The sequence below is a fragment of the Mobula birostris genome, chromosome 9 (assembly GCF_030028105.1).
Source record: "Mobula birostris isolate sMobBir1 chromosome 9, sMobBir1.hap1, whole genome shotgun sequence".
Taxonomy (NCBI): Eukaryota; Metazoa; Chordata; class Chondrichthyes; order Myliobatiformes; family Myliobatidae; genus Mobula; species Mobula birostris.
In genome coordinates this window covers 93620430-93647893 of record NC_092378.1, presented here as the reverse complement: position 1 = coordinate 93647893, position 27464 = coordinate 93620430, and the positions used below count along the sequence as shown (strand labels likewise).

At 40.1% G+C, this 27464-nt stretch overlaps 1 protein-coding gene across 5 annotated transcripts in view; it reads right to left on the bottom strand.

Moving 5' to 3' along the window:
* The window catches only part of ints1 (integrator complex subunit 1), a 143003-nt gene that overhangs the window by 114136 nt on the left and 1403 nt on the right, over positions 1-27464 (bottom strand). For all 5 annotated transcript variants that reach the window (XR_011887223.1, XR_011887222.1, XM_072268403.1 and 2 more), the window contains exons 2-13: positions 26063-26174; positions 24645-24926; positions 22615-22811; positions 21957-22094; positions 20963-21122; positions 20190-20298; positions 19254-19440; positions 17322-17467; positions 14855-14996; positions 12973-13149; positions 8361-8469; positions 5709-5829 (exon numbers count right to left, since the gene is read on the bottom strand). Coding sequence is in view for 3 of the 5 variants with exons in the window: in XM_072268403.1 (XP_072124504.1) it covers positions 5709-5829; positions 8361-8469; positions 12973-13149; positions 14855-14996; positions 17322-17467; positions 19254-19440; positions 20190-20298; positions 20963-21122; positions 21957-22094; positions 22615-22811; positions 24645-24926; positions 26063-26117 (1823 nt within the window). In the remaining 2 variants the exon portion in view is untranslated. The remainder of the gene's footprint in view (positions 1-5708; positions 5830-8360; positions 8470-12972; positions 13150-14854; positions 14997-17321; positions 17468-19253; positions 19441-20189; positions 20299-20962; positions 21123-21956; positions 22095-22614; positions 22812-24644; positions 24927-26062; positions 26175-27464) is intronic.

Below are 27464 nucleotides of genomic sequence, written 5' to 3'. Positions count from 1 at the left end.
TTAGGGCACCATGACAGCATAGGGTTTAATTCCCACCATTGGCTATAAGCAGTTTGTATGTTCTCCCCATGACCGTGTGGTTTAATTCCCACTATTGTCTATAAGCAGTACGTATGTTCTCCCCACAACCGTGTGGGTTTCCTCCCACAGTTCAAAGACGTACTGTTAGGTCTAGTGAGTCATGGGCATGCTACATTGGTGCTGGAAGTGTAGCAACATTTACAGGCAGCCCAGCACAATTGTTACTGATTTGATGCATCACAAACAATGCATTTCACTGTATGTTTTGGTGTACATGTGACAAATAAAGCTAGCTTTACTTTATTAATCCTAGAACTGGATTAACAATCGATTTGACATCAGTTGCTACCTGCAGACCACAGTTGTAAATTTCTATCACTTTTTATATCAAAGCACTCACTAACTTCATTCCTCAGGGCTTGCTTTTTTTTTTAAAACCACTTCACCAGTCTCAGGTTCCCATACTGTGGTAACTGTTTTTTTAAATCAGTTCCCCTTTAATACCTCAGATCGTCCACTGAATCACTCTTAATCTAGTGGATTACTGAAAACACAGCTCAAAGTTTCTGTAATCTTTATTTTAATTTTTGGTATTCAGATATTATTGTGGTAAGTCTATAAGATATTACAAAGTCCAAAGTATTCTTCTAGCGACATGCTGCCCTAAACCATTGATGGCCATATATAAAAATGAGGACGTTTGCAACCCCAATATATACCCTTGCTGTTACAGAACCTGGAAATTTGAGATGGTGTCATCGTCAATATTCTCTCTTCCTGAATCTTAGTCAATAAACATGCTAGCACATTGCCTAAGCTTCTAATTTAGTTAACTATTTCTACTGAGAGACTTTATTAAATAGGGTCTGGGAGCCCATTTGGGATAATATTAAAAGCCATTCTCTGTCTACTGCTTTAACATTCTCTTCAAAAGTAACAATTAGATTTTTCACACATGATCTACTACAGATCAACAAAAACTGTTCCGTAAGTTCTTCCACTTTGTCCTTAATGGCAAACTAGCAATCTTCCAATTACCAATAGGTCAACTCATTCCCATATTGCTGGTTTTCATCTCCCAACTTGCTTCAACAGTGTTTGTTAACATAACATAATAAATCAAGAGAACTATGAAACCCTGGGATAGAAACCATTGGGTCCTGACACTCTGTCACTCTTAAATGCCACTGTATTATTCAATACTGTAGATCTAAAAGAGTCTTGAACCAAAACAGCAACTCACCATTTCCTTCTACAGATGCTGCCAGGCCCACTGAGTTCTTCAACCAGTATGATTGTTGATCTAAATTCCAACATCTACAGTATTGCTAAACTTCCCTGCCCTGGGAACACTTTGTCTGCCCATCTTATCTATGCCCCTCATAATTTTATAAACTTCTTCAGGTCACAACTTAGCCTCCTAAGATTCAGTAAGAATAAATCCAACCTTTCCTATATCTGCTTATAACTACAGCCCTCCTTTCTACTGTGACATCCTGGTGAACCTCTTCAGCACTTGCCTTTTTGCTACCACGAACTTCCTGTAGTGTGGTGACTGGAACCACAATCTAACCAATGTTTTATGCAGCGGCAACATGATGTTACAACTCTTATATTCAATACCAAATACTCTTATTACCATCCTATCCACCTAGGTTATCACTTACAGGAAGCAATATACTTGCACTCCAAGGTGTCTCCAAGGTCCCTGCCATTTACTCTACATGTCATATCAGAATTTGACTTCCCAAAGTTCAATAGCTTACATTTGTAGCTCTTATACTTTATACAGTACTTCATTGTCGCCAAACAATTGATACTAGAATGTACAATCATCACAGTGATATTTGATTCTGCGCTTCCCGCTCCCTGGATTACAAATATTAAATATTAAAAATATTAAAAATAGTAAAAAATTAGTAAATATTAAAATTTTAAATTATAAATCATAAATAGAAAATAGAAAAATGTAAAGTAAGATAGTGCAAAAAAAAACCGAGATGTTGGTCCGGATATTTGGAGGGTACGGCCCAGATCCGGGTCAGGATCCGTTCAGCAGTCTTATCACAGTTGGAAAGAAGCTGTTCCCAAATCTGGCCATACGAGTCTTCACCTCCTGAGCCTTCCCCTGAAGGGAAGAGGGACGAAAAGTGTGTTGGCTGGGTGGGTCGTGTCCTTGATTATCCTGGCAGCACTGCTCCGACAGCGTGCGGTGTAAAGTGAGTCCAAGGACAGAAGATTAGTTTGTGTGATGTGCTGCGCTATGTTCACGATCTTCTGCAGCTTCTTTTGGTCTTGGACAGGACAACTTCCATACCAGCTTGTGATACACCTTAGAAGAATGCTTTCTACGGTGCAGCAAACTTATATATTCAGTTTGATGGAAACTTGGCTGCACAATCATGGGTGTACAGTGAGTACAGCAGGGGGCTGAGTACACAGCCTTGTGGGGCACCGGTGCTCAGAGTGATTGTAGAGGAGAACTTGTCCCCTATTTTTACAGCCTGGGTCCTGTCTGTGAGGAAGTTGAAGATCCAGCTGCAGATCTGAGTGTTAAGGCCCAGGTTCCGTAGCTTAGGAATCAGAACGATGGTATTAAAGGCAGAGCTGTAGTCAATGAAAAGGAGCCTTACGTATGCATCTTTATTCTCCAGGTGTTCTAAGGAGGAACGTAGGGCCAGCGAGATGGCACCTGCCATTGACCTGTTGCTCCGGTAGGCGAGCTGCAAAGCGTCGAGGTTGACTGGTAGGCTGTGGTTGATGTGTGCCATAACCAATCTCCCGAAGCACTTCATAGCAATTGATGTCAGAGTCACAAGTCGATAGTCATTCAGGCATGCCACCTTGCTCTTCTTCGGCACTGGGATTATCGTTGCCTTCTTAAAATACAAAGGGACCTTAGACTGAAGCAAGGAGCAGTTGAAGATGTCAGCCAACACTCCAGCTAGCTCGCTTGCACAGGCCCGGAGGACCCGTCCCGGGACGCCATCTGGGCCTGTTGCCTGCCTTGGATTTATCTTCAGGAAAGCCCTTCTAACGTCTTCCTCGGTGACGATGAATCTCGATGCCACCAGGTCTGGCTCATCCAGAGGGAGCGGGACACTCCTCTTCTGTTCGAATCTTGCGTAGAATATGTTAAGTTCGTCACGAAGATAAGCGCCACAGTTATTGATATTCCCAGCCTTTTCTTTGCGCCCAGTGATCTCATTTAGACCCTGCCATAGTCTACTGGCATCCCGCTGGTTAGCCTGGGCTTCCAACTTGGCTCAATATTGCCTCTTGGCACCCTTAATGGCTTTCTGGAGTTCACGCCTGGATTCCGTGTAGCGACAGGTATCCCGGACCTAAAAGCCACAGCTCTAGCCTTTAAAAGGGACTTGACCTCATAATTCATCCAAGGTTTCCAGTTAGGGAATACCTGGATCGTCTTGCGAGACACACAGCTCTTATCCTCTTTCCCTTTTAAGTTATTCCAGAACGAGGGGTCACAGTTTGAGGATAAAGGAGAAGCCTTTTAGGACCGAGTTTAGGAAAAACTTCTTCACACAGAGAGTGGTGAATCTGTGGAATTCTCTGCCACAGGAAACAGTTGAGGCCAGTTCATTGGCTATATTTAAGAGGGAGTTAGATATGGCCCTTGTGGTTAAAGGGATCAGGGGGTATGGAGGGAAGGCTGGTACAGGGTTCTGAGTTGGATGATCAGCCATGATCATACTGAATGGCGGTGCAGGCTCGAAGGGCCGAATGGCCTACTCCTGCACCTATTTTCTGTTTCCATGTTTTTTTTTATTCAGAACTATCAAAGCTTCTTCATATTATGAATAATTACATAACAAGCATTTTAGTCCTGCTCTTAAATTTAGTTCAAAACCTGGAATTCCCTGTACACAACCTCTTGCTTACACTTTTTGTGTACTTAATCTTAATGACTAGATGCTTCCTTTTCCTCCTCATTCTCCATTAGGTCATTAAAGAGGAGCTTTACCCAAGCACCAAGTAGTTGAAGTATCGCATAGGGTAATGTGTATCCCATGATTATGAAATTCCGGTATTATTACGATATTTTTCTCCCATTCCTGTGCTCCCAGCAGGGAATTTCCCACTCCCGACTGGCACAGTTAATATTCTAGCTATGATTCTAACAGTATTTATCCTTTTCTTCATGACTAGTGCATTACATCAATGGAAGAGATTGCGAAAGCCCTCATTTTCTATCACATTCTGGTCTCTATCTCTCTATAGACATTATCACACCAAACTATTTTGATGCTAGGTCTGTCCAGAAGTTATACCCAAGGTTCAATGTAATCCAACAAGGTACTCCCTGTGTTTGCTCATATGCATTCCAATCAGTGATTTTAAGCCAAAGAAACTCAATGAAGCAGGTGACTTCCACCAGATTCATCCTCCTCCCTCCACACTAAACTTCCATTTGGTTGAGGTTGCTTTACATTCTATTTAGGGAGTGCTCCAATTAGCTCTACTCAACACAGGTACTACACCAGGTAAACCTTCCTTACTCATTCAAGGGAAGAAATTATCTTTGGTCCCTACTACTGAAGGATGTGAGGGAAATTGGCTATTGGTTCATCATCATCATCAGGTGCCATGCCCAGTTTGAGCTTTGACTTCCATGGCCCACACACTCCTGTTTCGGGTCAAGTGGTTGTCATTTCCAGTTGTCTGGCTGCTGTCTCCATCATCATTTGTCTTTGCCTTACCCCTTGCTTTCTTCCCTTCAATCTTTCCCATAATTACTGTGCATTCTACCTAATCACATGTCCAATGAAGTCACATTGCTTTTTCATGATCTCATACATTATTTCTCTTATTGTGCTTGCTCTGTTCATGACATCCTCATTAGATATTCATTTTGTCCATGATATTCTTTGCATCCTCCTCAAAAACCACATCTCTGCTGCTTCAATTCGTTTCCTCATGTTACTAGATATTGTCCAACATTCTGAGCCATATAACATAACTGGATAAACGTAACATTTCAGTGCTCTGAGGCGGGTTGTCATGCCTAGTTTAGTATTGGTCAGTATACTCTTCATTCTCGTAAAGGTGTCTTTTGCCATCCATGTCACACCTGCCATCTGATGTCACCCAGCTTCCTAAGTAGCAGAAGTTCTGTACTTGTTTTATGTCTTCCCCATTTATTCTCAGCCTGCAGATAGGATTCTCCTTCTTTTTGGATATCACCATACATTGTCTTTTTTGCAATTGATAGATAGACCCATTTTTGCACTTTCTTCAACAACTACATCAATTAAGTTTTGTGGTACTTCCTCCGTATTTGCAATTAACACAGTGTCATCCGTATATCTAAAATTATTGATGTTTTCACCGCCAACTTTGATACCCAAGATGTCTCTTATTTTTTGTAATATTGTTTCACCGTAAACATTAAACAAATCAGGGGAGAAAACACACCCTTGTCTAACGCCTCTCTTGATTTCCGTAAACTAACTCACTTCTCCATCTATTCTTACAGCGGCAGCTTGTTCCCAGTTCAGATTTCTGAGTATATTTCTGATTATTTCTGGCTATTGGTTACACTTACAATTCCAATAATACTAAATACGAAAAAGTGAACGCAGCCACCTCTGCAAGCATTAATCACCAATATTGAAAGATAATTATTCCAAACCCTCTCCTCCAAGTCACCACAACACAGCACCTACCAATGGATGTAATCCTTGGGATTCAGCTTGCAGACAGTTGGTACCACTGTGTGTAACCACCACACCGCATCTCGCTGGATGGTTGCAATCTGAGTCTGAAACGCACGCAGCCCTTCCAGGTCTTTATCCAGAAGTAACGGTGAGAGGAATAATGAAATAATAGAGAGAGAGAAAACAAATATATTTCACACTTCCACGAACTAGATTTGTCAACACAATGTCAGAACACAAAAATGTAGACAAAAATTGAACAGAACAAGGCCAGACAACCCCTTGAAACTGCTCCTCCGTGTTCAAACTTCACTTCCCCAGACGGCAGCCCAGGTCAACAGCAAAACTCATCTATATTAAAATAAAACATTCAACCACTGATTTTGAATTCCTGGTCAGTTGAAATCAAGCACACAAGAATTCTGACACTTTCTGAACCTGCATAATTCAGTTCCATTCAGCCGCGATAGGCATCTCGTCATTAATCAGGTCATGTTTAAAATCTCTGCTGAATGAATGCATTGCAATACAAAATTATCAGATTAACAAGGATACCAAAAGTATAAGCAAATGAAAAATAATGAAGCCCTATGTAACTATGCAGAGCACAATATGTAAAGGTGTCACTGTTGCTGCACACTATGAAAATGCTACTGGCAGCAGTGTGATTCTCACTTTTTATATTAATGCATGCCCCAGAAGAACGTGCAATTTTATGGATATTAATCACACAGGTGACCTAATAATTCTAATAAGGAAAACATACAGAATATTAGCATACAGAATATTAGCATAGCTGTAAACACAAGCATCCAGGTTCCACAGATCTGTAATTCTATGGAACCTTGAAAGCCTTAGTTAAGGCTTCCATCTCAATCTCAATTGATTTAAAGAATCGAAATCTATGTAATAATTATTATAATCTTAAAGCGCCCAAAACACTTTACAGCCAATTAAATAGTCTTGACTATTAATCCTTCCAATTTATGAAAATATTAAATAATCATTTACAGAATTTTCACATAACCAGAAATTTTACATAAAATCCAGATTAACCGTTTTTGTGAGATTTAAAAAGATGCCAAAAATTTTCAGCTGGTTGGGCATAATCAGGGAAAGAGAAACAGTTAATGGTTCAGATCAAAGAGCCTGGATCAGAACCTTTGCTTTCTCTTTGATCTGAAACATTAACTCTGATGCTAGCTGACTTGCTGAGTACTTACAGCTTTCGCTATTTTTATTTCAGATTTCCAGCACTTACTGAATTTTGTCTGCTAGTAACATTGGATGACAGATAAATACCGACCATGATTCTAGGGCAAACTCCTAGGCTCTTTAACAGTAATGTTAGAGTCTCTGTGAACATCAAAGAATACACTGCAGGAACAGGCTCTTCAGCCCAAGGTGTCTGCACTGACCACAATGTCAAGTTAAACTAATGCCATCTCTTGATTTAGTATCTCCATGGTATCAATCTAGATTGCCACGTTAGCATAACTGTTAGCATGTCACTATTAAAGCTTGGGGCAGAGTTTGGAGTTCAATTCCAGTGCCATCTGAAAGGAGTTTGTACGTTTTCCCTGTGTCCGTGTGGGTTTCCTCCAGTGCTCTGTTTTCCTCTCACAGCCCAAAGACATACCGGTTAATAGGTTAGTTGGTCATTGTACATTGTTCTATGGTTAAGCTAGTGTTAAATAGGTGGGTTACTGGGTGGCATGGCTTGTCAGGCTGGAGGAGCCATTTCCATGCTGAATCTCTAAATAAATGAATGAGTGAACAAATAAATAAATGTGCTCAAGTCCAGAGCATGGTTTGAGCCCATCACCTTTGACTCCAAGGTGAGAAAGTAAAGCTGTGTTTTTTTTTAAAAAAAACAGACTTGGCAATTACAATGAGATCAATTTGCCTGGATTTCATAAGTTGATAGGGTTCAACAGCCAACTAAAGGCCAGTAATCAACATTCATCTGCCTGTTGAACTTTATTTTGGTACAGTTAAGTTTTCACTATGGCCCTTTTTAATTTAACACAATAAAGTCAGTATTCAAAGATATTTTGCAAAGTAGGATCGCTTCATAACATTAAAACAAATGATATGGTTCTTTTCCCATTGCTGCATGACAGATCTTATGACAAAGGTGATGAGTGTTTTCTACATGACTACATCTCCAAAAGTCTAGAACAATTGTGGACCTGTATAGATCCAGCAGACACAGGCTCCACCCAAGAGTAGGAAGAAAGAGTAGAGTAGGGACTAGAGGGCCAGGTACACAGCAAAGATGGACCCCAGCACATTCAATGGACATGGGGGTTTGCTCAAGAGAGGAACGACAAAAAGTGGTAGCCAGAGGCCCAGGTGTAGAGTGGTGAAAGATCAGAGTAGGTTCTGCAGCTTCAGCAACAGGTGATGTCACTGAGGTTCAGCTGGAATGCTGTGTGTTTCACGCTGGAACATGCTATTAGGGTGGCTAGCATTTTTATTGGGAGGGATCAAATTTTACTTTTGCTTTATGATAAATTTCTAAAAATTCTATGATTGTATATCACAAACAATACCACTTTGTCTAACCATTCCATCTTTAAGGATTGCTACCTGCTATAGAGCAGAGAAAATTTGTTCATCTATTTTCCGGTCCATTAACCATCAGCTACTTGTACTCACTCTTTTTCTCGCCTTTGTCCCAAGCAAGCCCTGCTTCCTTCACTTGAGCTGTAATCCCGAGCATCATTGACAGGGTCAACAGGTCCGTCACCTGAATCACAAAGCGCTCCTATAGAACCAAGAAAGCAAGTTAAAGTTCCACCTAACGCCATTCATTTGGCTTTTTTGTTGTATTGCAGAGGACAACTGGGAATCCAATCAATGGGCAGATAATTGTCCTGACAGTTTCCTGGCATTAAGTACACAGGTTCAGACAGATTTCTTCTTGCTGATGATTGCCTTTCTGCTATGTCGGTCTATAAATTGAATTGAGGTAGGATATGACAATATGCAAACAGAGTCTCTTACTGATTCTGGAAATATCAGTCTAATAAGATTATGTCAATTCAAGAACTGTGACAAGAAAAGGATTGCTGATTCTACCATCCTAATGGTCACCCACCATGTCATTGCTTGGGGCTGCGTTAAATGACCCACCCACAATCATACCACCTGTCTCTTCCCCTAAGCACACCTCTAATCTAAATCAAATCATAAATTTGATACAACTTAATGACAATTGCTGCAGCAGTTTCCACAGTTTGCAAAAGTCAGTCAATAATAGTTTAAAAATATATATTTTTAAAAAGTATTCAAATGCTCAGTTGCAATTTGCAAGCCATATGTAAATATGAAAACATAGGCAGATCATTCTGCATGTTACTGCATGTTTTCTGACTTGCAAGAGGGCAGCAGAGACAGTTTGATATCTGTTTGACAAATGAAGATCAGCTCCATGACACAACAATGAGCCAGATACAAGTCTTTACAATAATGACTTGATAAAGACGGAGAAGATTGAAAACAAAACAGTTTTCAATAACTACAATACTAAACAACAGAACAAAATTCCTTTCTATAAAGAATTACATATGTGGAACTTGTTACCGCATGGAAGAGCTAAGATGAATAACAAATGAATACAAGAGAAAGCTGATAAGAAGACAAAGAATGGAATAGACATGTTTACAGAATGCAATGGAACGAGTCAATAAAAGGGTTGAGTAGAACAAAAACAATGGCATGTACAAGATGGACCAAGTGGTTGTTTCTGTGAAAATCTAACACCGTTTCAATTATGTGTTAACATTTAACCATTCAGGTATATAGGGCAAACATAAGATTGTAAACCACGGAATAGAATTAGGCCATTCGGTTCATTGAGTCTGCTCTGCCATTTGACCATGACTGATCGACTTCCCTCTCAAACCCAATCTTCTGCCTTCTTCCCAAGCCTTTTACGTCCTGACTTATCAAGAATCTATCAGCCTCCGCATTAAATACACCCAATAACCAGGCCTCCAAAGCTGCTTGTGGCAATGAATTCCACACATTCACCATCCTCCAGGTAAAGAGATTTCTTCTCATTTCTCTTCTAAGTGGACACCCCTCTGCTCTTGAAGTTGTAACATCTAGGCCTAGACTCCTCCACCATAGGAAACATCCTCTCTACATTGCTCTGTCGAGGCCTTTCAATATTCATTTATAGAAAAGTACAGCACAGAAACAGGCCCTTTGGCCCATCTAGCCTGTGCCAAATCATTCAAACTGTCCAGTCCCATTGACCTGCACCCAGACCATCACCCTCAATACCGATGTATATATGTACCTATCCAAACATTGCTTAAAATCTCTTGCACCACTTGCATTGGTAGCTTGAACCACACTCTCACCACTCTCTGAGTGAAGAAGTTTCCACCTATGTTCCTCTTAGACGGTTCAACTTTCACCCTTAACCTTTGACCTCGATCTTGCAAGCATTTACCGGAAAATAAAGAAATACAATAGAATTTATGAAAAGCTATACATACACAAATACTGATAAAATTCATAGTCAGATTTATTTATCATGTGTACATCGAAAAATACAGTGAAATGTGTCCACAACTAACACAACCTAAGGACGTGCTGGGGGCAGCCCGCAAGTATTCCAGTGCCAACAAAGCATGATCACAATGCTCAGCAGAACAACACAGAGAGAACATAATAAACAACACAGTCAATCTGCTCCATGTGCATAGCAGTTGCTATACCAAGCCACGATGCATCCAGAGAGAATGGTGCATCAGTAAAAATTGGCAAGTCAACGGCTGCATCATGGCCTGGTTTGAAAGCGCCAATGCCTTTGAATGGAAAATCTTCCAAAAGGTAGTGAATTCGCCCCAGTCCATCATGGGTAAAGCCCACCCAACCCTAGAACACATCTATGTGAAACATTGCCATCGAGAAGCAGTAGCAATCATCAGAGATCCTCACCACCCAGGCCATCAGATAGAAGGTACAGGACCCTCAGGATTCACACCACCAGGTTCAAGAACAGTTACAACCCCTCAACCATCAGGCTACTGAACAAAAGAGGAGAGCCACACTCAGTTGTCCATCTGTTCCCACAACCAGTGATCTCACTCTAAAGACTCTTCATCTCATTATCTCATTCGATAGGTTTCAGTGAAATCATCCCTCATCCAAATTCCAGTGAGTACAAGCCCAGAGCCATCAAATGCTCCTCATATGATAAGCCTTTCATTCCCAGAGTCATTTTTGTGAACCTCCTTTGAACCCTCTCCAATGTCAGCACATCCTTTCTCAGATATCAGACCCAAAACTGCTCACAATACTCCAAGTGAGGTCTCACCAGTGCTTTATAAAGCCTCAGCATTATATCCTTGTTTTTATATTATAGCCCTCTCAAAATGGATGCTAACATTGCATTTGCTTTCCTCATCACTGACTCACTCTGCAAGTTAACCTTCAGGGAATCCTGCACACTGATTTCCAAGCCCCTATGCCATTCGAATTTTTGAATCTTCTCCCCGTTTAGAAAATAGTCTACTCTTTTGTTCCTTTTACCAACGTGCATGACCATACTCTTCCAACCACTGTATTCCATCTGCCACTTCTGTCCCAATTTTCTGAATCTACGTCCTTCTGCAGCCTCCCTGCTTCCTCAACACTACCTGCCCCTCCAGCTATCGTCATATCATCTGCAAGCTTGGCCATAAAGCTTTCAATTCTGTCATCCAAATCACTGACATACAACATAAAAAGCAGTCCCAAGAACAACCCCTGTGGAACACCACTAGTCACTATCAGACAATCAGAAAAGGCTCCATTTATTCCTAGGAAGAGGTGCAGTCGACGTTTCAGGCCGAGACCCTTCATCAGGACTAAATGAAGGAAGAGTGAGTAAGGGATTTGAAAGATCTCACTCTTCCTTCAGTTAGTCCTGACGAAGGGTCTCGGCCTGAAACGTCGACTGCACCTCTTCCTACAGATGCTGCCTGGCCTGCTGCGTTCACCAGCAACTTTGATGTATGTTGCTTGAATTTCCAGCATCTGCAGATTCCTGTTGTTTCCATTTATTCCTGTTCTTTACCTCTTGCCAATCAGCCAATGTTCTATTCATGCTAATATCTTTCCTGTAATACCATAGGTTCTTACCTTTTTAAGCATGTTCACGTATGGCATCTTGTCAAAGGCATTTGAAAATCCAAGTAAACATCCGCCAGTTTTCCTTTACTATCCAGTTTGTTATTTCCTCAAAGAATTTCAACAGATTTGTCAGGCAAGCTTCTCCCTTAAGGAAGCCATGCTGACTATAGCCTATTTTGTCATGTGCCTCCAAGTATACTGAGATCATCTTTAACAATCTACTCTAACGTCTTCCCAACCACTGAGGTCAGGCAAACTGGCCTATAGTTTCCTTTCGTCTGCCTCTTGAAGGGTCGAGTGACATTTCCAATTTTTGAGTCTTCCTGAACCATGCCAGAATCTGGTGATTCCTGGAAGATAATTATTAATGCCTCCATATTCTCTTCAGATACAGTATATTCCATCAGGTCCAAGTGACTTACAGTGTCTTGAAAAAGTATTCAGCCTCCACAACTATTTTCACATTTTACTGTCTCAATTTCTAAATTTTATATTGAAGTAGGATTTTTTGTGCTAACCTACAAAACATTGTGCATGATGCCAAATTAACAGATAAATTCCAAAACTTGTCAACAGTTTATTAAAAATTAAAATCAAAATTGTGAGGCTGAAACAACCAAACTTTCCTCAGGTACACTACTATATACTACCTTACCAACTCAGCAAATTTGTTGATGTAGAAAATTGGAGGGTCACCTATTTTCAATGAATTCGTAAGAATAAATTCCCTTCTCTCTGAAAGACCCAACATTTTAGTAGATTTTCAACAAACCATACCAAAATGAAGACAAAAGAGCATTCAAGACAAGTCAGGGAAATGATAATAGAGAAACACAAAACTGGTAAAAGGTTCAAGACCATCTCAAAGATAGTGAACGTACCTCAGAGCTCAGTGCAGTCTATTGTGAAACCACAGCCACATTGGCTTGGTCAGGCAGCCCCTCTAAACTTAGTTGCTAAAGAAAAATGGCTAAGAGAGGCTACTGTGATGCCAACAGTTACACTGCGTGACTCTGTCAATGATTTGGATGGGAGCAGATAATAAAGATGCTTATCTCGATCTCCTAAAATGGAAGGACTCAGCACTCGGTCAGCTTCATTAGACTATAAACATGTACGTGTACTAAGAACAAGGACCCACCTTAAACTCCATATCTAGATATGTCTGCTCCTTCCGCTCCTGCATCAGGCCCAGACAAAAGGAAGGAAAGTTGATCTCGTGTTTGGTTTGTTTAATAATTTCCCGCAGCAAAGCTCGAGATGCTCGAAGATAATCATCTTTATTGGTTAGCAGATCCTGGAACACCATAGCTAGATACTGAGAGAATGCAGCACAGAATGAGACACATAATAATATTTACGTAACTACCAAAAAACAATTATAGACAAACCACAAGCTGCCCATCACCAACACATAAAAATTCATGGAACTATTCAAACTTCAGGTGACTAATGACTTAACTTGGGGAGATTAGGAACATGTCAACTTTTGTTTCTAAGCTGTGATCATTAAATTATCCTCAGTAAAGGTAGCTTTAGTGATCTTCAATCTACTTTGGAAAGGGAAGAAAAGGAAAATTACAAGTGATGGCAATGGACTACTTAAACAATTGTATTTTTCTTTAGCATCTATATGAATTATTGGTATCCAAAGAGAAACATTACCGGCCCCGTTAACCACTAGAGCCCAATCAGTACATCCTTCCATACCCATTACTAACAATGTTTACCATATTTATCCATGCAATTTGTCTCAATTCTAAACTTTTCACCACACTGTGGAAAGTATCTTGCATTCTTCTGATATTCCTAAGATCCTATATTGCTATAGCAAAATATCTTCAGAACCAAAATCTGATCTATTAGAATCAGATTTCTTTACCTTGGAAGAATACCAGACTAATTGTAAGACTGATTCCTGCAGCAAGGGGATTGTCCTCCATGATGACTGGTGAAGTACCATAGGCCTACACTCGCTGACTTGAATGCTGAAAATTTACAAGTCTGTGAGAAGTTGACAAAGTAGATCTGACAGTTACAAGTCCAAGGATACTATCACAAACTAAGTGGACAGCCATTTAAGTCTGCCCATAAGAGAACATCATTCGCATAGTGTACCTTTGTTATTCTCTACTTCAGTCAATGAGCAAAGTTGAGACAGGTGGAGCTTTGGATTTAAAGGTTATGTAAGGTACTGGAGAGAGGACAATGTCACTAAATGGGAGAGTTGAGTTTCCACTATTTATTTAAAAACTGAGGGACAAATTGTATGTGTTATTTCTTCCAGCAGAGGTTCATCACAGTTCAAATGTTGATTTTAAATGATTCAGTCTTCCATTCCATGTGATATTAATTCTGAGATTTGCCCTGGTTCCTGCTAAGTCCAAGCATCTAGTGCTGACATGACCTATGCTAGCAGTGGCATCTTTTGCACTGTTGTCTGTGCTCCTCATGGAGTCCCACAGTGCTGTACTAACTTAAAAGTATTTCAATTCACAGAGTGCATGGGTTAAGCAGCTCCAGGGACAGTTAGCCAGAGATTTTGAGGCAACAGGAAAATAATAACTTCACTCTTTCTATATTATTACAAACATGAATATTTTCCCCTCATTCAGCATGTATCTAGTCCCACTGTGTCCCAGTGGCACCATCTGACAACCGACTTTGTCAGGGGTAAACGTTCCAGCTGATTGTGGGCATGACTTGTTCTGCCTTGCTGGAAAAACTCAGCACAAAATTGAGACTCAACCTTTGTAGTTCCAGTCAGGAAGATTTTAAGGAAAAAAAGATGAGGCAGTCCAATTTTTTGTTTAAACAGAGTGCCCTATGCAGAATGAGAATGCTGGCAACCCAAGTTAGGAAAGCTCCTGTTGCACTACTCGCCTATGTTCTTAAATGAATTGACACAATCAGCATCTATTATGACCTTCTCAGGGACAAAAATAGCAAATCTTCTTTAACACCAAACATGCCACCAAATCTACTGGACTGCCTGTGCACAAGGTAGGTATGTAAGGACTCACCTTGGGGGCTAGTTCAGGATTGTGCTGCAGCACCGTGTAAAGGACTTGCATGTTGTTTGGGTTTCGTGCATTTGACAGCTCATTAAAAATGACAAACTTCACTAGTGTTCCCAGGTTATCTCGATGGGCATTCAGCAATTCCCTAAGACCAACAGTAAACAGAAAAGTTACATTGTGTGGCAATATTTTGTATAATTAAAGAGAAGAAAAAAAGATCCCTTTGATGAAGAACTGTTTACATAGCACCTTCAAGGACCGATGAATGTCACAAAGCACTTTATATCCTGTATAGTGTATACTTGAGGCTAAAGAACAAGTAAGCAAAGCTAGACCTACGAACACACCAGTTGCTGGATAGCAAAAGGAAAAGAAAATGCTGAGTTAATCTTAAAGGTCAGTTGTAACACAAACAAGAAAAACTCTGTCAGTAGGGGCCTCCGTCACCCAGAACATGGCCTGTTCTCATTGCTACCATCAGGGAGGAGGTACCGGAACCTGAAGGCACACACTCGGCGATTCAGGAACAGCTTCTTCACCTCTGCCATCAGATTTCTGAGTGGACATTGAACCCATGAACATTATCTCACTACTTTTTTTTGGCACTACTTACTTAATTTGAATATATACTTCATATTTTATTGTCACCAAACAATTGATACTAGAACGTACAATCATCACAGTGATATTTGATACTGCGCTTCCCACTCCCTGGATTACAAATATTAAATATTAAAAATAAGTAAATATCAAAAATTTAAATTATAAATCATAAATAGAAAATAGAAAAATGGAAAGTAAGGTAGTGCAAAAAAAACCGAGAGGCATGTCCAGGTATTTGGAGAGTACGGCCCAGATCTGGGTCAGGATACGTTCAGCAGTCTTATCACAGTTGGAAAGAAGCTGTTCCCAAATCTGGCAATATGAGTCTTCAACCACCTGAGCCTTCTCCCGGAGGGAAGAGGGACAAAAAATGTGTTGGCTGGGTGGGTTGTGTCCTTGATTAACCTGGCAGCACAGCTCCGACAGCGTGCGGTGTAGAGTGAGTCCATGGACGGAAGATTGGTTTGTGTGATGTGCTGCGCCGTGTTCACAAGTGTGTGTGTGTATGTGTATATACACACACACACACACGTACTTATATATATTTACATATTGACTGTAATTCAGTTTTTATGATGTATTGTATTGTACTGCTGCCGCATGAGAATAAATTTCACGACATATGCCAGTGATTAAACTTGATTCTGATATTTAACAGACAGACAGCTTTGCCAAGGTGGGGGATAACTGTAGAGTTTTTAAATGTCTCAGAAAAGCTTAGGAAAGATAATGCTCAGATTACTATCTGTCACAAAAGCTCTGCAGCAGTCAGGTTAAAGCCTGGTTATCCAACTCAGGCACAACAGGGTCCAACTATAGGTATTGGTACCAGAATGGGGAGTCAATAAAGAATGCAAAAACAATAGCCCTACGATTTGGGTAGAGTTGGGATTGACTTTGGATGGGGCAGATTGTCATGTACAGGTTAAGTACAGGTGGGGTTTGGTTCTGATTTTTACTTTATACCCAAGCACTTACCAAGTCTATTTTATAAGACATAAAAGGTGAAGCATCAGCTACCACATGCTAACCTGCATCTTCATGGTATAGTGTGTCACCTAAACTCCCCATTTTGAAGCTACCACACAGAAATGCAATTTAGATTGGACATGGCATGGAGAATTATGTGCATGCTGAAAGGCTGGGATTCTGTGCTGCAGGCTGAAGTACAAAATAACACACACAAAATGCTGGAGGAACTCAGCAGGTCGGGCAGCCTCTATGGAAACAAATCAACAGTCGACATTTGCAGGTGGAGACCCTTCATCAGAACTGAGAAGGAAGGGGAAAGACGCCAGTAAAAAAGGTGGGGGGAGGAGAAGGAGGCTAGTTGGAAGGTGAAAGGTCAAGGGCTGGAGAAAGAGGAATCTGATAGAAGAGAGTGGACCACAGGGGAAAGGGAAGAAATTTAATTTTTATTCGTTTCCATAGATGCTACCTGACCCGCTGAGTTCCTGCACCACTTTGTGTGTGTTGCTTTGGATTTCTGGCACCTGTAGACATTCATACATTTATGAGATACAAAATATTCTGCAGCCATGATCAGTTTAGCTGTTCTACTGACCATATTACACTTCACCAAGTTCAATGTAATCAGAGAAAATAATGCTAGGTTTAAAAAGCTCCCTCAAAACCCACCACTCCATTTACTCACTGTGATAACACATTCAACATACTCAGCACTTCTTAAATATCAAAGTTTTTCAAAGTTCTCAGCAGAATTTTACCCTTCTTAGTTTGAGACTTGGAATCTTATATCACTGTCAGGTTTCACTGACATGATTGTTTTGCTTGGCCTCAGCAGATGCTGAGTTTCCAAGTCCCTCTCAGATACCTTTACAAGACATGCTGTATTTCTGGTACTCACTTTATGCAGAGCATGTAATGATTCAGCAAAACTTTGGGCTTCAGACGGATTTTGATGAGGTTCGACATAACCTCCATGTCCTCTGTACCATGTGAGCAGCAGTTGGTGCAGACTGACATCAGCAGGTCCTGAGCTGGACGGGTCAGCTAACAGAGACAAAAAATACAGTTACACATATTCGGCAAGGTGTTCTTTCAAACTGACATATGCAAAGCACAAAATTCAGAATCTCCTCTCTCAAAGTTCAGCTCAGCAGTAATTCTAAAGATTACCAACACAAAAAAGCTGAATTAAGTTTAGAAAAAGAGGAGTAAATAAAGAAAGACTCAATAGAGGTTGTCCCCAGGGCACAAGAGGGTTCCATTTCTGTGAACTGTTCATAGCCCAGACAGTTCCCATGTCAGAAATGCGATCACCCGGCAGATGATGCCTGCAGCTCCTCAGCAGCTGGCAAATCCATCGCACTAGTCTCCCACTGCTCATTCGTATGTGTGGGCTGTGCGCAAGTCAGGTGTTTGTAACCTCAGGAGTACAAAAGACTGATTTTTCCTGTTAACTGCCAAAGGTTTCAAATTTCCTAAGATGATTCACAGGAGCATTATAAAATAATTCAAAACCAAGAGGTGCATAGACATTAAGGAGTAAAGAGAGAGGTTCAGGAAAGGAAGTCCAAAGCCTCAGTCTTTGGCAGCTGAAAGTACTGAAAGCATAAATTTCAGGCTCACGTGATCCCAGAATTGAAGCAGAACAGAATGGATGAAAATACTACCAAAACATAGAATAGAAAGGAATTGTAATTAAAGAGATGTTTGCTGATAAGGAGTAGGTCAGCAGTCACGGGGGTAATGGATGAATGCACAATGCACAATTAGACATGCACATTCAGGCCATCCAAGAGTGTGTTGACAGCCAAATCTAAAAGGTAAAAGCTTGGATGAGAGCTTAAGTAGCAGATGAGTTGAGACAGACAAGGATTCAAGCAAACATGAGAAAGTCTGCAGATGCTGGAAATCCAAACCAACACATGAAAAATGCTGGAGGAACTCAGCAGACCAGGCAGCATCTATGGAAAAAGAGTACAGTCGACATTTTGGGCTGAGACCCTTCCTCTGGACTGGCATTCCTGATGAGATTCAAGCAACCTCAGTGAGGAGAAAACGAGAAGTTGAAGCAAAATTATGGTGTGATTGAAAGTACATCTTGGAGCTGTTAAAATTGAGAAGCTTATTCAATTATGACATAGTTCAAGTTCATGTTGGTAAAGATGATAGGCTACAAACTGACTCTGACCACTGTCAAAGAGAGATGGAGTCTGTTCCCTAACCTCTGAGGTTATAACAAGGACTGAAAACATGGCTATAACACTTAAGATGCAGGAAATTTCTTCCTATCCAATGCTCCATTTCAAAGAAGAAATTAGATAATTAGAGATAGCAGTACTTAAGAATAGTGGGCATGGGTAAAAGGAAGGTGTCACCAGCCTACAAGCAGAATAGGATAAGATGCATTATCCTTTGTCACAATCGCTTCCTTTGATCTAAGACATTTTTGGACTGCAATAGGGTAAGAAATCTCATTGGCAGAGCTGAATAAGTTGCAAAAGAGATGCATTTAGGACACTACAGCCAAGAAAACTGAGGAGAAAGGATTCATAATGGATGTTAGCTTGCAAGGTCAAAGTAGGTCAGTTGCTGGTTTTGTGAGGAAAGACAGATGAGGCCAAACAGAAGTAGAATCTGGAGTTAGATCAAATATATCCAGTATATTTAGAAATATCCCCTCGAAAGAAAAACATTTCCAGTGTAAGAGAAGGCATTGCAGAAGCTGGAAAATTCCTTTCTGTTCTCAAGCGCCACGCTTAAAATAAGCTTATTTTCCAAATCAACTGCTAACTCTTAATCTTTAGTTCTACACCACCCCATAACATCCCACCTTTGGGTTCTGCAGCCACATTTCTAGCCGCTGAACAGCCATCAGGCGAACTTCCTTATAACCACAGGTAGCAGTGAGCAACCGTAGCAGATTCCGTGATACGTTATCCATGGGCTGACGCCGGTTGAGCTGATCACGAAGCATGTCAATTACATAATCTTCCACGCTTTCGGCCAAGTCCTCATACCTAGAGAATGAATCAGAGCAAAAAAGTAAAAACTGCTGCAGAATAACTGGGAGAGGTTACAGCTTTGGGAAGGATATCAGACAGAGATCCTGGAACTGTGCCTTCTTGCACACTTGTGAAAGATTTTCCTACAAAATGGAACACCACGAATAGCAGGTGAAAAAGAATTACACAACTGAATCTGCCTTAATTAGTCATCATGTAAAAGTAGCAACTGAAAATAAACAAACAGAAAGTTTTCAGTAAGAATTGTAATGGCACATAGACTAACGCAACAAAGCCTGTACCTGACTGATCTGTAATAAATCACAAGTCAGATTCTGGAGGTACAATAATTTACATGCAAAGCCAAATGATCAGTCTTTAAAAATTAGGCCCTTAATGTATTTTCCATAGACTGAAAAAATGAAAATTACAAGAAGCTGCTAAATGTCAATTAATTTTCAATTTTTTCCTGCTGTATCTGTTTTACATTTTCTTATCCAAATGGGAGCTTAAGTACCAAAGAGGGGTTTCTTCTCTCATCAAACCATTTTCCCACCCCATGCAGATCACTACCGAATTATTCCAGAGCAAAGAGCTACTATTGAAAAGGCTCAAAGTTATAATCAATCAATTCATTGGATTCCTCAAAATTCCTGTTAAAACATCAGGGTTCATTCTCTTCCCAGTCGTATTCACTATCTCCCTGCCACCACCCTATCCAAAACATCCACGATCTGTCACAGGAATATTGTGACAACTCTCACCTGGGCATCACCTGACCTGCCTCGATGTCTGGACTCAGTTTCTCTTCTGCAATAAGCAGCTCAGCTTGATTATCATCATCGTCTGGCGTAGATGGATGTGGACTCCCACCTGTACATTAGTCAATAAAGGAAAAGCAACTTTCTCTAAATAAAATAACTTTAGAGATCATAATTGCAAGGTTATAATTAATTCAGTAGAAATTCCTTTACCGAGAATGAAGAGAATGAAGACTTGGAGAAGTAAGGCTGAGGGCAATATCTCATCCACTTAAGGACTTAATAGTGAGAAAGAAATAAAGGATTTTGCTGTCAGAAGATTCATGTGGACCATTAATACGAGCATGAACCAGAGAGACCAAATTTCTGTACTTTTAAAACTTCACTCAATTATAATTCCAAGCTCATGTCTAACTACGTAGAGTGCCACTGACTATACAGAAGGGTCTGGCTATTCTCCAGTTATATACTCGAGATAACTGATACAAAGTAATGAGGTTTAAACAAAAAGCAAGTAAGGCTTGGAGTGGGGGAAAGCCTAGGATTGGTCTTGATTCTAAATGCCTCCAAGAATGGCATTACATAGCCTGAAATACCCCGTCCTTCACTGATATTTGGGAGAACTGTGATTTAGCCGAAACCTCCAAAATTACCCGTGGAATCAGTCAGCAATAAATGGTGAAAAGGAGGAGACTGTCTAACTAAAGAACGCTAGGAAGGTTATTACGGTTTGAGACATATTACAAAAATGCATTTAAGGACACAGAATTTCTCACCTGCACTGAGATCACTGCCAATCCTGCCCCCGTCCGCCTGCAGCAACATGCTTTTTGGAGACATCTTTGTGTTAAAAGCAGTCTGAATATTTTCAACAAAGGTCTTGCACTGGGGACTGTCCACCCAAATACGCTCACCAAGGGAGTCCTCAATATACACCTGAAGGAAAGTGTTTGAAATGCTGTTTTCAATAAGTTTGAGTTGCAAAAAATAGAACTCATGCAGTTTATCTGATCACCACTTTCATTAGCCAATTACAAATCCACCAGCGAGAGCTAATTGGAATTAATATAATGGAAACATGACATGTTACTCAATACCTCACTGCGTTGCATGAGGTGACGTGGTTAATGAGCAGTTCTTCAGCGCTGGGGGAATGACTTCTTATGATAGATATGTTAATTAGGGCTCTACCTGCCTTCAGAATGAAGTAAAAAGATACAATAGCACTATCTGACAAGAAGTAAGTGATTTCTCTCCTTGGTCCTTATCATTAAACCCCTCCAAAAAAGTTAAAAGTACAGATGATCTGTTCATTTATTTGGTTGCTAATTTGTGGGAGTCTCCAACATTATAACCGTGACTGCACTTGCAGAAAGGATTTTATAGGATATAGTTATTTGAGACACCCAAGCTCATACAAGGCACTGTATAAAACTATTTTTGTAAATGGGCAACAGAACAGTGAATGAATTAGGAATACAGACTATGTAATGAAAAGCACTTTGATTCACTTTGCAGTGACGAGGCACAGCATTCCCCCAAAACTGCACCAATGAGCAAGCAAAAGAGGCTTGCTATAACCTTGATTCTACATTAAGCAAACACAGTGTAGTTTCCCACCATAACCACCATAGTAGGTCTGCCAGCCACAGAAGCTACTTCACGAAAGAGCTCACAGAATTCCCAAAAGCAAAAACTAAAATTGAAAAATGACATGGAAATGTGTTGAACTGACAGAACATGCTTCTCCAATGTACAAATTGGCCATACCTTGACAAAGATTTCAGGCCAGTTCTCATCTTCCTCGTAGGCTGCCATGAGGAGATTACAAGTAAGCACAGAAACCAAACTGTTGCCTTTCGTTTTGAAATTAATAGAAGCATCTCGTCGGAGCAAACTGCAAAGGGCCTAATACAAAGATATTAAATTAACATATCAATGTCTGCATAATAGTCTGCTTCCCTCACCACCTTCATAAAGGAGGATGACAAGAGCTCAAGCAGCTCATTAAGTTGTATTTTCCTGAAAATTAACAAAAAACATAATTCACTGTAAAGCCCTTCAGGATGACTCAAGAGTACAACATGTGTTTTATAATGGCAAATCTTCTTTTAATTTGTGTGTGGACAGTTCCAAACATAAAGACATTGCATACAGAAAAGTGTATTGTTTATTCAGAAACTAAGTAATGAACCAGAACTAGCTCTTTCACCTCACAATCCAGAAGTGGCAGCTTTAACTTGAAGGTCACATTATAAATGAAATCCCCTATTCCTGGAACATCCAAGTAGATGCCCTCTGCACCCTTCCTATGGCCTTTCTTTCCTCAAATATGGTGCTCATTACCATTCACAGTATTCCAGTTGAGGCTCTGTTTTATAATTGCCTTTCCTGCCTTCCTTCCCACGTAATCTATACTAACCCTTACCTCAATAACACCTTCTGTAGCAAAGACATTGGGTTTGATTTTAGCCAAATACATCAGGCTGAGAAAGAGCGTTGCGTCTGGCTTCACCCGATTGAGTTTCATCTGCTTCACTGCTCCACAAAGCAGCCCTTCAATGCGGTCATCATTTCCTTCCAGCTCTGCTGCCTCTATCTCATCCAACAATGTCGCTGGCGGGACTATTGCAAAACAAAGTAAAAAAATACATCACCTGCTTTCTAGAACAGAAAGCCTACGAAATATTCTACCACATACAGGCTTTGCTTCATCATTGTTAAAGTCAGGGATTTTATCATCACCTTCAGTAAATGAGTCATTAAATTACAGTATGTTTTAGCTGGGATGACAGAACAGTTCCTCACAGCTGTAACTTTCCTAGTCCGTGTGTACTGTGGGTAGCACAAATGCACAGCTGGTAGAACTGCAGCCTCACAGTCCCAGGGAATGGGTTCAATAGGGACTTCTGGTGCTGACTGTGAAGAGTTTGCTTGTTCTCCTTGTGATCCAGGGGTTCTGATTTGTTTCTATGGTCTATCGACATGTAGATTGGTAGGTTAAGTTGTTATTGTAAACATCACAAATTTTTGATCCTATGTTATTAATCAGGGATACTGTGAGTATTTAACAAAATGAAATTGTCTCGTGATACACGTGACCTGCAGCACAAGCTCACTGAGTCAGAAAGCATGCCACCAAGATCTGGACTTGCACTCCAATGCAGTAATTACACACTGCTTCACCGTCAGAGGTGCTATCTTTCAGAGCAGACTCTAAACCACAGCCTCATCTGTGCTCTCAGATGAGCATAAAGGGTCCCTGGAACCATTATGAAGAAGAGTGTGAAAGGTATCCTCATCACCTCAGGCAATATCCATGCTTCAAATGAGATCACTCAAACGGCAAGTATTTAATTACCTGCGGCTGTCTACTGAACGCAATTGGCTGCTGTCCCTCCAAGGATATCTACTTCAAAAACTATATAATATGCTGAGAAGTAATCAAGACCAGGAAAAATAACAAATAAATCAATCAATTTCTTCCTTTTTTTTTTTAAAAAGTTCTACAACAACATGAATAAACAGCATGTAATTCACCACAAGTTTAGATAGTAAATCACTTATGATGAGTTTTTGAGCAGATGAATCGATCACAACTCATCTACTATTACTATTTAACTGCAAATCAGGCTCCAGAACTTTAAGAAGACCAAGGTTCATGTGTGGAATGCCATCCAAAGTTTGTAAAAAAAAATTAAGGGGCAAGCCAAACCAAACAATAATTAAGCATTTTCAAAATTTGGATGTTAAAACACAAAAGTTGTTCGTGAAGAGTAAGGAATAATGGAATTCTACAAAGCATGGCACATTTAGAATGTAAAACTTTACTAAGGGCTCACCTGCCTCACATTCAAATATAGACGCTTACAAATACATTAACTAGTTTCTCTTTCCACAATGCTGACTGCTTCCTATATTTTGTTTTGATATTCCATTCTGTCCTCTTTGCCAACTGCAAAAATACTGTACCTCATTGTACTGTTTTGAAGTAGGACAAATCTCAAATGACCTCACCAATACTTAAAAGTCAGCCAACAATATCAGAACAAATGATCAGATCACAGCTGACCTGCTTATCATATTTGTTGAATCATTGCTAATTGTGTTCAAATTGGCTAACATGCTTCCTGCATGATATAATAGTAACTTCGCTTGACAAAGACGATCATAAGGATACTGACAAATAATCATGGAAGTGCAAATTCTGCTTACATTTCAAGAATTGAATTACATGATTAAAATATTCATAAGGAATGGCAGCGAATCAGAGTATGGTGCACAATTGAATTGAATTACATGATTAAGATGTCATAAGAAATGGCAGCGAATCAGAGTATGGTGCACAATTGAATTGAATTACATGATTAAAATGTCATGAGGAACAGCAGCGAATCAGAATATGGTGCACAGTTCCAGGCACTAGGCCCAGTAGACAGATCCAAATACAAGGTCTACCTTCGATTGGTACAACAGACGGTTCCTTAATTGAAGGAGAAATGGCTCGTTTCTCAGCGACTGCTGCTTCTGCCAGGCGCCCTAGTGCACTCAGTGGTGGTGTGGAAGAGATCTTCGGACGCTTTGAAAGGCCAGAGGTTGAGGCCAAGGATGCTGATCCCTCCCGTTTACGATCAGACTGCAATCCTGCCTGTGTTGGCTTCAGAAGTGCAGCAGGTGCCTTGGTGTCAGAGGCCTGACTCTTTGAGCCCAAGGCTATAAAATCTCCAGGTGGAGGATGGCCTGCAAAAATACAAATTTAAACACTGAGTAAAATAACACTAATCAAAAGAAAAGATGGATCCTAATATAAATGAGAAAAAAACAGGAAATAGTAAGTGCCCCACTTAAAATTCAGATTTACATGGATTGCATCAGGAATGATCATGGAATTCAGAATAGTAAAATCAGGCTTCACGAAATGACAGGGTAACTGATTGAGATTAGTTCATTGTCACAGGTGCAATGAAATTCCTTATGGGAAATTCACAGAATAAACAACAACAATATAGCAATAGATCAAACATGGCAGTGCAGTAAAAGAAATGATAAAGTGACAAAAACAAAATAACTGACAGAGATAGAATAAAGAGTGTGAGAACATGCCAGCAATACTAGGAAGGGGATATGAAAGAAGTGATTGGTTTAGGAGTCTGAATAGATTAGGGAAGAAAGCACTCTTGAATATGGCTGCCTGGGCTTTTAAGCTCCTGCATCTTTTTCTGGACAGTGAAGGAGAGTACAGGAAATAGCCAGGGTGGGAAGCATCTTTGTTCAATCAATTAGCCTTCCTGATGCAACTGATCAGAAGGAAATGATGAGCCTGTGATGGAGAGGGATGTTCACCACACTCTGCAAGTTGTGATGGCTCACAGCAGAGCAGTTACCACACCAGGCTGAGGATACTTTCTGGAATTTATTGGTAGAAGTTTGAGAGAATACATGTGGACAAGCGAGTCCTCACAGACACCGAAGAAAACATAAATGCTGATGCAATTGCTTGATCTTTGCATTAGTACGGCTGGACTAGATGAGGATGCTGGTGATTTGGATGCTTTGGAACTTAAAGCTATCAACCAGATCTCATAGTTCCATTAATGAAGGCAAGATTAAGTTAAAATTAACACCAGACCACTCGTGTTCTTATTAAATGGCTGAAACAGGATAAGGAAAATAAACTTAAAATTTTTGCTTGGATGACATGTGGAATAATTGTGAAGTGAAGGACAGTGAAATCTACACATTGGGGGCACTCTCCTGATTCATATATTTCTAAATGATGATGCACTCTATACAAGTCAACATAATAATGCCAAGAACTTTTTGTTTTCTGATTCTAAACAAATCTGCACTTCGTGAACGAGAAAGACCTCACTTACCACTGGGTTTAGCACTGCTGGGCCGCCGAATTGCTACAGCTTTTGGCCGGTTCATCCTGACTAAACGGCTCCTTGCTCCTTATTGTGCTGAATCAGAAACAACTGTCCCTTGCTATCAACAAAAAAAAACAAATAAACAGACAAAATAATAAACTTAAGTACTGAAATTACTGGAAAATCTGAAATAAATCTATTAAGCCTTAGATGGGATAACATCTTTAAAAGATCGATCAATATTACACTTGCATCCCTCTAAGTGTAAAGCAGCAGTCAGATTAGAATTATTTTGAATGAAAATCAAAAATTATTATGCAAACAACAGGAATTCTGCAGATGCTGGAAATTCAAGCAACACATATCAAAGTTGCTGGTGAACGCAGCAGGCCAGGCAGCATCTCCAGGAAGAGGTACAGTGGAAGTTTCAGGCCGAGACCCTTCGTCAGGAAGGGTCTCGGTCTGAAACATCGACTGTACCTCTTCCTGGAGATGCTGCCTGGCCTGCTGCGTTCACCAGCAACTTTGATGCAGGTTGCAAAAATTATTGTACTGTATTTGTTAAGTATTGTCATATGCACAAGTAGAGGTACAGGTGCAATGAAAAACTTGCAGCTTTTTTTTAACCTATTAAGTAATTAATTTTATATGAAAAATTCTGTGCTAAGGGTGTATAGTGGATTCCAGTTGATCAGTGCATCTGCTTATTTGGGACAACTCTCGAAGAACGAAAACTAATCTAAAAACAGCTGCAGTTCCCTTTGTTTATTTGGGATACTATGCCACTTAATTGGGACAGGAGGTTGAGGCTGAACAGCTTCTAATTAGCATCAGTCATGTGCACAAGCATGGCTGTTGGATGCCACACTGTGCTTACAACAGTTTTAAATAGCATCAGTTGCATAAGTTTGTGTCCAAAAAGCAGGGATTTTTGCCACTTATATGAGCAAAAAATAAGCACTACACAAATTTAGAATTGCTTTGCTCACTGTGGTTTCAACCATTCAGGGTTGGAGCTGCCAGTAACAGCCAGGAGTGAAAATGAAACCATTTCCCTACTTCAACAAGTCAGGAAATGCAAAGTATGTTAAGGTATCAACAATCATCTTGAATGTTACAATGAAAATGAATATTTGGAAGATGCAATTAACAAAAGCACTGTATGAAGGCAGTCCATTATCTGCATTAGGTGTGTGTACTGATTTTGTTCATTTACAGTCAATCAAAAGAACATGGCAGAGTACAATGGGTGAATTCCTCGGTCGGTAACTATTAGGAACCAATACATGATTTTATAGCACAGTTGTAGTATTGGTAGTGTTCTAATTTGTTCTGTGTTTTCTTTAAATACATAATTTTGTTACTCAGTTAAATGGTAGTTGTTTATTTTATATATAACTTTTAACTA